At 37.7% G+C, this 12,478-nt stretch overlaps 1 protein-coding gene across 3 annotated transcripts in view; it reads right to left on the reverse strand.

Moving 5' to 3' along the window:
- Positions 1-2,454: 2,454 nt before the first annotated feature.
- The window catches only part of MON2 (MON2 homolog, regulator of endosome-to-Golgi trafficking), a 100,935-nt gene continuing 90,911 nt past the window's right edge, over positions 2,455-12,478 (reverse strand). For all 3 annotated transcript variants that reach the window (XM_004601659.2, XM_004601658.3, XM_055126066.1), the window contains 3 exons: positions 10,798-11,005; positions 7,710-7,792; positions 2,455-4,611 (listed from right to left, as the gene is read on the reverse strand). In XM_004601659.2, the coding sequence (XP_004601716.1) occupies positions 4,448-4,611; positions 7,710-7,792; positions 10,798-11,005 (455 nt within the window). In that variant the 3' untranslated portion in view covers positions 2,455-4,447. The remainder of the gene's footprint in view (positions 4,612-7,709; positions 7,793-10,797; positions 11,006-12,478) is intronic.

The following is a 12,478-nucleotide window of genomic DNA, read 5'->3' on the forward strand; positions in this document are numbered from 1 at the left end:
ATATTTTATTTCTAATTTGGGGGGAGCTCACACCTGCTGGCACTCAGGGCCATTACTGGCTCTGTGTTCAGGGGTCACTCCTGACAGTGCTTCCGGAGTCAAACCAGCGCTAGCCACATGCAAAGCAAGCATGTCAACCCGCTGTACTCTCTCCAGCCCCTGTATCTTGATCTATATAGAACAATTTCAGAGGGGCCAGAGGGATATATAGTACAGAGGGTTGACATGCTTACAGCTAAGCTGGCTTCTATCCCTGGCCCTCTGGGAGAGCCCCGAGCAGAGAGCCAGGAGTAAGGCCTGAGCACAGCTGGGTGTGGCCCAGATACCAGAAGAGAACTCAGACATTAAACCTTTCTCTCCTAATCTATAAAAATAAATTCAAACTGAAAGCGCTAGTATAACTTTGCGAAGATAGAAAATTTTAATGAGTGCCTAAAATATTAAAAACTGCTTTCCCGTAAAATACATAATGGTTAACACATCAAGTAAATGAACTTCCTTTCTTATCATGAATGGCAAATTTTCAAAAAGAGCAAAATTCACTCTAGTAATATAAATACGAAAACAACATAAGATCAGTGTTTCTGCCAATTAAAAATGCCAAACCTAAATCTAAAGAACACACTATGTTGCTGACAATGATTTCTTGACACCATTCTGTCCAAACCTGAGGTACTTTTCTATATATATATATTTTTTAAATTATATTTTGGGGGGTTCTGAACATTGATTTGTAACAAGGAACTTCTAAATCTCCACTATCAATTTCTATAGCAATCACTGACAAGTGGGCTCCTGAAAAGTACTTTGTGTTGTCTAGACAGATTTTAACTCTCTTGAAGATTTAGTTACCTGTGTGATTTATTCTGTATTTTGGGAAATACATTCATCATCAAATAATAACTACAGTCTTGTTATTAACACAAGTATAAGACAACCTCAGTGCTTCAGGGTTCCTTTTACTATGTTCAGCAATTTATGCTATTTCAGCCTCAGCTTGTTAACTGACCTTCTGGGACAATGATTACCTAGACTTAGGGTACTAGAGAGTGACAATAAATGGAATACCCAAAGGTTACATTTGGAAAAGGTAAATATCCAATTTATTATTGACCTGCTACAGAATCTACATGTTATCCTTCAGAGTGAAATATATCTGTGCTAAATTGTTCATCTTTTCCTTCTCGTACTACTATAACGTAAAGATCATAGCCAGAGTTGAATTAGTACTCATTTAGTAGAAAACCTATATAATAAATGAAAATGGAAGAAATGACCCGATTTTTCATTATTTTTTCTTTTGGCAAGAGGCTCCAAACGAGTAAGTGATGCTCAAAAGGTAAACAATAAAGCAAATAAGACTTTAATACTAGTTGTAAAGAAATACTAAATAATATACTTTATTTACTTCCTTCTTGGCAGTGGGAGAATTATAGAAATTAAAAAGTAAGCTATTCAAGTTGAACATTAGTATGTTTCTTTTTTTTTTTTTTGGTTTTGCTTTGTTTAGTTTTGTTTTGGGGCCACACCCAGCAATGCTCTAGTGCTTGGGGACCCTATGCAATGTTAGGGATCAAACATGGGTTGTCTGTGTACAAAGCAAGTGTCTGACTGACGTACAGCTGCTCCATCCCCTCTTTTGCTTTTTTTATAGTGTTTCTTTTACAGAGAAAATGAGTAAGGAAACAACAACTGGCATAAGCTTATTGTCCAATAGTCTATATAACATAGACACTGTCAGTGACAAAAAATGTAATGAGAAGCTTAAAGCTCACTGTACTACAATCTCTCTTCCAAATGACATTATGACTGGTGTTTCAAGGATTAAAAATAGTTTAGAGGGCCTGGAGCGATTGTACAACAGGTAGCACCTTTGCCTTGCATGCAGCTGACCCGGGTTCAATCCCCAGCATCCCATACAGTCTCCCATACCGTCAGGAGTAATTCCTGAGTGCAGAGCCAGGAGTAACCCCTGAGCATCGCTGGGTGTGACCCAGAAAGAAGAAAAAAAAAAGGGTTAAGATAACTTAGCAAGACATCTCAGCTTTGAGAGTATTCTGAATGAGTTTTCTGGGAGTCCTAATTCCTAAGTCCTCCTGGTCATCTTGAATAATCCAATTCTTCCAGTCACCAAAGAACCCAATTCATATCAACAAGACAAGGGGAATGTGTTACCTCTCCAGGGTTCGTGTCTTTCAGAAGAGGAAACCTAGAAGAATGGTTAGCTCAAGAAAAGGAGTTGCTGCTAGTGACTTGTACGGGTGGTAAGAGAGATCCTGCGAGGAAAAACCGACCGAATTATACCAGCACAGGGGTAGCCTCCACTGCTCATCATTAAGCCTGGCGTTGATTATCATGTTGTACTGTATGAACATACTCACCAAAAATTTTTTTGATACCGCTATGAAAGCTGATACACTATTAGCTAAAAATGACCTCTTTTACATAAATATATGTCACATACCCTTGACTCATTTAATGACCACTCATTTCAGTGAAGGACAATTATTTGATTGCAATTCATGTTATTTTTCAAAAATAGATTATAGTTTCACTTTGTGTAAATTCATAGCAGTATTTTTAACATGTTACCAAAATGGTACACTACCCCTGTTATTCTACTTCAATGTTATTCAGTGCTATGCAATGTTTTTTTCTAAACCACAATCTGACATATTCAAAATAAACTTAATACACAGTCTGGAGGATTTTTTTCACAACTTTAAGGAAAATGTTTAAGATAGAATTTAGGTAATACCATATTTTATCTTAATTTTGGACAAAATTATAAAGTAGAAATTCATTAATTTATGTGAATAAAAATAATATCATCTCAAAAAAGACTTACATGTTTACAGAGAGTAGTGCAAATAAATAATTACACAATTCTAGTGGCCTCAACAGTATAGCTCATTCACTACTCAGTTCTAATATCTTCTCATAATTTCACAATTGTTCTGGAAAGACTGAAACTTATAAATGATGTTAAAAGGCATCCCAGCACACTAAAATAATACTGAAACGATGATTTCTTATGAATAGTAATTATTTTAAACATCCTTAGATCTTCACATAAATGACTATAAAAATTCAACTCAAAAGAAAAAAAGCGTATCAGAATCCATTAAATAAAAAAAGAATATAGTGAGCCTTGTCAGTTTTTTATGAAACAATTAAGCAAAAGTACTCAAGAGCACACTTCATCTTCACTAGGGTAGGAAATGAAACAAAATTAGCATTTTACTCCATGACAAAGTTTACTGTACTTCTGAATGCTTCACTACCTCCAAAAATACACTCTTCATTGTTTTAGAATACAGACACATTTTCTATTTGTGGGTTAGTATAGTTATTTTTCTTCTGGAGAAAACATTACAAATGAAGGACTAAAATGAACAAAACCTCACAGGCAAAGTTTTTAGGAAGTCTGAAATCATCTTGCCTGGGTTGCAATTCCTAGTGATAAATATGGCTAGTCAGAGTGGGGTGGGGTGGGGGAGGAATTGATAGAAATATAAAATATGAAAAGTCTTTAAAATCCAGACAGCAAATATAAAAACAGACATACTTATGTGAAAGCTGGGAAAGATATTTAAAGAAATGAGGTATAATGGAGTCACAGAGCTACAATATATCTCAATGTTTAAGTTAATAGCCTACACTTCAAAGTTGCAAAACCAGCAAATTATAAGCTATTGCTGCTGTGTTCACATGACCTTTCTTCTAAGATGTTTAGTAGTCACTAGTAAATACATTTAAATTAAGCATTCAGCTAAACGGCATGATCATATGGTGAGCCTATCTGCCAATTAAGAAGACAAATTATAAGTAAAAATGTAAGCAAACAATTTTGTATTAATAATAAATACAGCTTCAAGCATTTAACATCATCAATATTTAAAAATCTTAAATAATAAGTGCGACTATTTTTACAGAACTGTACCATTTATTATACACACAAGAATATCCGTTCCCTTTGTTTACAAAGGCTGGTTATTGATAATATGGAATGTTACAGTACCATCTTGCATAAAATTTTAGTACAATTTTGTACTTGAAAAAGGGTGCAAAAACACCAGCCTAACAAATCTGACTGAATGAAATCTCTTTTCTTTCTTTTTAAAAAGTACATCTTTAACACGGACACCACAAACTGTACATAAGCTCACTTTTAAATCACCAATTGAAGACACGACAGCAGGTATGTTGGGATAGTAACTCTTTCCTCCATCAGGTTCATTTATTCAACACTTGCACCGTGACTCATTCAGGAGGCTTCGCTGATGTGTGATCTTATAACATGAATTACTGAACTTAGATAAGGACAATTTAAAGGAGGCCAACAAGAGCTGCCAAGAATCATTTGTCAAAAGAAATGTCCTCACAAGACTCACTTTGGAGCAAACATTCTTTAGATAGTTTTCTTCTTTACATTTACTGTAGATGGTCAAGATTCTCCATTTTGAACTTTGGATGCTGGTGGCTGCATGAAATCCTTAAAGGGAACGAGTGCCTCCTTCAGTGCAGAGCAGACTTCTGAAGATGAGCAGGTGATGCATTCTACTAACGTCGGGTATAAGGCAATTACTTGTGCCCAAGTATTTCCATCAACTGCAATGCAAAACGTATGAAACATAAAAAAAGCGTGGACATAAATAGCAGGAGATTATACTATTAACATAAACACACCCCTTCAAACATAACGCAGACACTAGTGTTCAAACTGGAACCGGAATACTATATGCTTGAAACTCTACTGTCAACAACTTGCTAAACTACATATCACACTATCACTGTCATCCCACTGTTCATCGATTTGCTCGAGAGGGCATTAGTCCCTGTTGCATGCTAGTGTGGCCCAATGGCATATTGGGGGCTCTTTCAGGGTCAGGGGAATGAGGACCGTCATTGTTACTGTTTTTGGCATATAGAGTACGCCACAGATAGCTTGCCAGGTTCTACGGTACCTTAATAAAAATTAATAATGTAGGGCGGGGACTAGAGTAGATACAAAGAATCTAGTGTGTGTGTATATATATATATGTATATATATATAAAATTACATAATACACTATATATAGTAGATACAAGGATATAGTCAAGTAGGTACTTGACTAAAGGATGATTTAACAACACACAAATCAATCAATATAATACACCAAATATAAACACAAGTGCTTAGGGCTTACTTCAGCACTCAGGAATTACTCCTAGCAGTGCTCAGGGCACCATACAGGATGCTGGTGAGTGAACTCAGGCAGTCATGTGCAAGGTAAGTGCCTTATCCACCAGACTCTTTCCAAGCTCTTTCTTTTCCTTAATGAAGCTTACTATACTTTCTAAACATTAAATATTGGCATCGTTTATGATAACATTTAACTTACATTTTTCTTTATGTGCCAGTGATATAATATGAACTCTGTTAAAATTTTTGTAAACATTAATTTAGTTAATCATCTATCATTATTACACTTACAGTTCTAGCCACGGTCCACTGACTTTACAAAGACAAAAAAATGTTAATAGGTTTTCCTTCCCTTTTCTCCCTTTATACAAACTCTCATTAAATTCCTGACAGCTGTTTAAAGGTCATACGAAATTATTTCAGGAGAGGTCAGAGAGAGAGTCCAGTGAGCAAAGTGTTTGCCTTTCGTGTGGCTGAGCCAGCATCACACACGGTCGCCCGCACCCCACCAGGAGTGATCCCTGAGCACAGAGACAGCGGCCAGGCCTGAGCAATGCTGGGTGGAGCCCCAAAACCACACCCCATCCAAGAAGAAAAAATACACAAATTTACTAAGAATCATGCACTAAAATAGTATAGCTATGTTTAGTATCCTTCTATCAATAAAGTGGAAAACAGAATCTTCTATTTTTTAAGTATGATACAATTTTTCTGAAGTAAAAACAGATTTTATTTGAAAGTTCTGAGGTGGGGGGAGGGGGCCGAGAGATGCAAGAATGAATGAGGTCTGAGGGAGAAGGAGAGAGGGGGAGAGGGAGAGAGGGAGAGAGGGAGGGGGAGAGAGAGCGAGCCAGCCCTGGTACACATCCCAGTATTTAAGTGAGGAAGTACACATCTCCAGAGGGAAGGCGCAGGTGACACGTACCGGGGCACTATGTGTATGGGCTGGTAACACACGTGTGGGAGTTGAGAACAATTTTAAGAATCAAATTCTACACTGTGATCTGAAAAGATTTTGCTGGTCTCTAGGAGGTCAGTGCTGTCATCTCTAAAAGGCAATCGGAACACTTTTTCCCCAAGACAATATAAATTTGAACTTGATGGGAGGAATTTAGGTCAATGGTCCAGGACTTTCGTTAGGAATTCCACCCATTTCTTTTGCTTAAATAAGTACAAATCCACAGTCTCTTAATATCTGTAATATTCTTTTTTGAGGCCAAAGTACCAATGGGATGAATTTTAAAAACAGAAAAGTATGTATTTACAAATTATAAAAAACATAACAAATATTCATTAATTTACTAGCCATTTATTAGGAATCTTTTTTTTCTTTTTGGAAAAAGCTAAAGCTATATAAAAAAAAATAGGCTTAAAGTGCCATTCTAATAAGGTGCTTGTATCACTATGTAAATCAAAATACTTCTTTTCTCTTCAACAAGGTCTTGTATATAAAATGTCAGCTGAAACAGAGTGTTTAGTGACACAACTGTTTATTTTTTGGAGTATGAATAAATCTGTCTTGCTGACGAAGTAACTGCTTATTTATCTGAGGTCATCAAGTAGTATCTGAAGGGGGCAGATGCATGCAAGAGAATGAAGCAATAAGCAAAGGACTAGGAATGTTTGTGTCGATTGAGAATTTTCGTTTGGAAAGAAGTGTATAGGAAGTCTCACAGGAATGAAGAGAAGGAATAATATTGTTGTATTCTTTGCCACTGGTATATAATGGCAAACAAAAAAGTTAAATTTTTTTTTCCCTTTACAAGGATGTGAAAAATGAACGATCAAAGTTGCACTTCTGGGGTGAAGTCAAGGAGAGAGAGTGGGAGGGTGGCTCGGAGGGCTGGTGTGTGTGGGTGAGTCTGAGCACCGGACCCCCACTAGTGCCCGGAGCGTCACCGTGTATGACCCAGACACCAAAGGAGGGCAGAGAAAACGAACGGGTGGGTAGGAATGAAAAACAGAAAGGCATAACAAATAAAGAAGGACTATAAAAGTAATTCAAAGTTATTTATACAGTGTGCATCTATATTTTAAATCAGTACAAATACAAAACAAGAAGCTCTCTCCTCTGTCAGTGATATTTCATTAAAAATATATACAATCTGAATTGTCCTAGAAAACCAAATTCAGACCAATTACTAAAAAATATCAGCTAAAATACTTCATACTAATTTTACTTCATTGACCTATTAAGGCCAAGTAAGACTAATTTGCTAAAAAATATCTGCTAAAATATTTAACTTAAAGATTAAATATATTATCTATAGAATATACATTAATTTCATCTAATCAATTTATTATTTATTATTACTTATAAATTAATAAATTAATTTATCTAATAAAGTATATTAATTTTACTTAATTGATCTCCTACCAGATTTAATATTTTGCTGTCCTAAGGACTGGAAAGAAAAACATAAACACTGTTATGTTCCTAAAATTTAATGAACTTAATACAAAAGTACTTCACAAATAGAATATAAATATATGAGTTCAGGGTAATTTGTTGCTAAGCACTTACCATTCTCAGGCTGAGTTTTCTTAAGTGAATCAATGAGGGTACTAACTGCTTTTAAAACAAATATGATTTCTGTTACTTGTTGCCTAAAAAAAGAGATGGGAAATTACATCCATCAAGATTTTAAGACAAATAGAAACACCTGAAAAAATATTAAACATAGAAAAATGTACTTCAAAATTTTTATTAAAAAAACATTTTATGAACATGTACTTTAGCGCATAAATAAAACATAGATTCTTAATATAAGTTAACAATTTAAAAAAGAGGGAAGTAATCTAAGTAAAATTAATTATGATACTTCCTATAGTGTCTAAAAATAAAAACTTTAAAAATAATATATGCTTCGAACAATAAACCCTCACATATAACTAAAGCAATCCTTGGGAAAAAGAAGATGGGTGGCATCACCTTCCCCAACTTCATACTGTACTACAAAGCAGTAGTAATTAAAACAGCATGGTAATGGCTAGAAACAGACCCGCAGACCAATGGAACAGAGTTGGATATTCTGTCACAGACTTTCCTACATATGACCAGTTAATCTTTGACAAAGGAACAAGAAATGAGAAGTGGAACAAGGAAAGTCTCTTCAACAAGTGGTGCTGGGAAAACTGGATAGCTACCTGCAAAAAAAAAAACTGGATAGCTACCTCTGACCTCTGTCTAGTGCCAGGTACAAAAGTCAGATTAAAGTGCATTAAAGACCTGAATATTAGACATGAATCTATAAGGTACATGGAGAAAAATGTAGGCAGAACCTTCCATGGCATTGAAGGATGAAATAGCACTGACCAAGCAAGTGGAAACATACATAAACAAATGGGACTATATCAAACTTCTGCATTTCAAAAGAAACAGTGACCGAAATACAGAGAGCCCACAGAACGGAAAAGAATAAACGGAATAGAATATTTACCTAAATAAATATTTAGGTAAATATTTACGTAAATAAATAGGTATAAATGGAAAAGAATATTTACCTAATAACCCATCTGATAAGAGATTAATATTCAGGATATACAAGACACTAGTAGAATTGTACAAAAAAAAATCTCCAACCCCATCAAAAAATGGGGAGGGGCTGGAGCAATAGCACAGTGGGTAGGGCGTTTTCCTTGCACGTGGCCGACCCGGGTTTGATTTCCAGCATCCCATATGGACCCCTGAGCACCGCCAGGGGTAATTCCTGAGTGCAGAGCCAGGAGTGACCACCCCCAAAAAAAGGAGGCGGAGAAGAAATGAACAGAAGCTTCCTCAAAAAAAGAAATACAAATGGCCAAAAGGCATGAGAAAATGTTCCACATCGCTAGTCATCAGGGAGATGCAAATCAAAACAACAATAAGATATCATCTCACACCACAGAAACTGACCCACATTCAAAGGAACAAAAGCAATCAGTGCTGGCTTGGATGTGGGGAAAGAGACGCTCTTGCACTGTTGGCGGGAATGCTGATTTTCCATTATGCCTATAACTAAATTACTAATACCTATTATTTCTGTGTTTATATATATATATATGTATTTGAATATGAAGAGGTAAAATTTGGTTCTAGAAATTCAAAACACAGTGGATCCTAAATGTAGAACTACAAATGGCTAATACTCCTCGACTATTCTGAAAGAAGCCAAACACTCTGTGACTTAACTTTCAATCACCAAATTAAAAGGAAAAGAGATAAGTTGGCAAAAAAAAACTTTAAATACTGAGGGGGAAAGGGGAAAAACCCTTATAAATTCCTGTATAGAATCTAATTAGCAGAATATAGGTTAGTAATTTCTGGTAGGCAATTGGTGTTATGTAAGTTCGAAATGCTAACTTGAAGTGGAGGCTATGGGCAGTGGTAGAACGCGTGCCTTTGCCTGTGTGAAGCCCTAGATTCGATCCATGAGGTCACAAAAGATAAAGATTTTAAAAAATAGAATAAAAGGAGGCCAGAGACATAGCACAGGGGTCAAGGGGCTTGCCTTCCATGCGGCTCACCGTGTTTGATCCCCAGCACTGCACTACCTGATCCCACCTACATCACCAGGTACAGCTTTCGGGCACAAAACCAGAGTAGCACCTGGGAACTCCTGAGTCAGGCCCCAAACCCCAAAATAAAGAAAGAAAAATGCTCATGCTTTTCCAGGTCGATTCTATCTCCTGAAATCTAATGTTTAGAATGGTCACAAATATTTAGAGATAACGACTTTACATCTCTAATACTAATGAAATGGGGTCGATGTGATCATTTTCTTTTTTCCTGACTTCACTCTGTCTTCCGATACTGTCTTCTGCTTCATTGGCTTTGCCTTAAATTCCAGTTACTGAAATTTAAAAAGTCTGGTCCCTGCTAGGGATTGGAGCTCATCGGTAGAACACAGGCCTTGCATGTGTGTGTGGGGGGGAGTGGGGCCTTGGGTTTCATTCCTAGAACCACCATAACAAGGAAAAAGAAAGAAAAGGAGAAATTTTGCTCACAGGTCAAGTAATGTGAGCCAGAGTGAGCTTGAAGCAAGGCATCCAAAAACATTTTTTTTAGAAGACTGGAGGGCAGGAGAGATAGTTCCATGGATTGGACATGTGCGTTCTTTGCATGCAGGATGCCCAGGCTCCACCCCGTGAACACTATCAGGAGTGATTCCTAAACGCAGAGCCAAGAGTAAGCCCAGAACACCACTGGGTATGGCCGACTCTCCCCCCTCCCCCATATTTGGGGGAGCCAGAGAGACAGGATAGGGATCAGGGTGCAGGCAAGACCTGGGTCCAACCCCCAGCACCACCTGACCCACTGGGCACTGCCTGAGGTGTCCCCGGGACCCCCAAGCACGGCCAGAGTGGCCCTGGGAGCTCCATGCCTCACCAGGGCCACATTCTCGGACCCCTGCAGAGTCGGCCCTCTGGGCTGCAGTCTCCAGGCCTGAGCACAGCTTGGGAGCCTCGCCCAAAAAGAGAACTCAAACTTGAATACTGACATAGTATGGGATAAATAAAACTTAGACTAGGTTCTTATCATTTATGAAAACATATAATTTTCAAAGCCATTAAAATGATCAGTAGCTATGAAATCATAATGTATTTTTCCTTTAACAAAGTCAAATATATACCTTGGAAGAGGGCATTTACCGCTCAGTCTCTCGTCCTCTATGTAGCGGTGCAGCACGTCCTGAGACCGCTTGAGGAGCACTGAGAGTGCCATCCGCGAGATGTAACCCTCCTGGGGCGTTGTGACTTTATTACTGAAGGAAAACTGGAGCAATGTTTCAAAACACATTTTAGAAAATTCCTCTCTCAAGCGAATATCAATCTCTGCTTCTGTAAAATTAACAATTTTTGACAATAAGAAGTTAAATTACTGTAACTTAATGTAACTCAACACACTTGAAAGAGACAAAATTCAACTGACAAAGGACACATGGAAAACTCAGCGAATAGCACATATTTCAGAGACATCCGTACTGAAAGATACATTTATGTACAGAGATATTCATCTTATAACTATTAAGTATCATGCTTATTTATAAATGTCACTATCTAACCATAGAGAAAAACGAATCTAGTTCCCCTTTGCAGTATCAAAAACAACGTAGGAAACTCTTGGCAGCACGGTCAGCAGTGACCGTCCCTCAGTTGATTATGCTGAGATCCAAGAATTACTACTCTACCCTAACAGTTGGCCAACTGTATATCCAAGAAATTCCACACTAAAATTCTCTCCAGGGCCAGGGCAATAGCACAGGGAGTGGGGCATTTGCTTGGATGCAGCTGATCTGGGTTTGATTCTGGCAGCCCACGTGGTCCCCCAAGAGCACCAGGAGGGATCCCTGAGCACAGAGCCAGGAGCAAGTCCTGAGCACCACTGAGGGTGGCCCCCAAACAAACAAACAAAAAATTCAAACAGATTTAACTCAAGTCCTGGAAATGCACGGGGGTTACTCCTGGCTCATACACTTGGAAATTCCTCCTGGTGGTGCTCGGGGGACCATATGGGATGCTGGGAATCGAACCCGGGTCGGCCGCGTGCAAGGCAAATGCCCTCCCCGCTGTACTGTATTGCTCCAACCCCGAGGTTCAGTTCTTAGGTCCCCTCAACACCTGAGCTGTCAGGCCTATGACAGTGAAGCATCTCAGAAATCCTAAAATTAGAAAAGAAAATCCATTAAAAAATTTGAATCTACTGACTAAATATCTTTTAGCATTGAGCAGTACTAATGAGAATTTTAATGTCATTTTTGTTTTCTTTTGTTTTTGGGTCACACCTGGTGATGCACAGGGGTTACTCCTGGCTCTGCACTCAGGAATTACCCCTGGCGATGCTCAGAGGACCATATGGGGTGCTGGGAATCGAACCCGGGTCGGCCTCGTGCAAGGCAAATGCCCTATCCGCTGTGCTACCGCTCCAGCCACTCAGAGTTATTTAAATACAACACTTTTATGTTAAACTTTTTCTTTGCTTTCTGTAATATTTTAAGATATCTTCTCTTTATCTTTAGAATTTTGTTATTTCATTACAACATAGCTTTTTTTGTTTTTTTTTCTTTCACTGTTCTGAGTGATCATTTTAGGTCTGGAGACTTACTTTTGCAGCTTGTTCCAGTGATAACGTCCTTTCCTAAATTTCCTCTCTTCTTTCTTTCTAGGAGACCTATTAACAGATGTCAATTTCCTGGATTCTTTTATCTATTTCTTCTAAAATTTTTCACTTTTTGGTCTTTGTTGTACTTTCGGAGTAGTTCCTTAATTTTTTTTCTACCAACCCTTAATTGGACTTGTTATTTCAGCTATCAC

This window comes from Sorex araneus, chromosome 2 (assembly GCF_027595985.1).
Source record: "Sorex araneus isolate mSorAra2 chromosome 2, mSorAra2.pri, whole genome shotgun sequence".
Classification (NCBI taxonomy): Eukaryota; Metazoa; Chordata; class Mammalia; order Eulipotyphla; family Soricidae; genus Sorex; species Sorex araneus.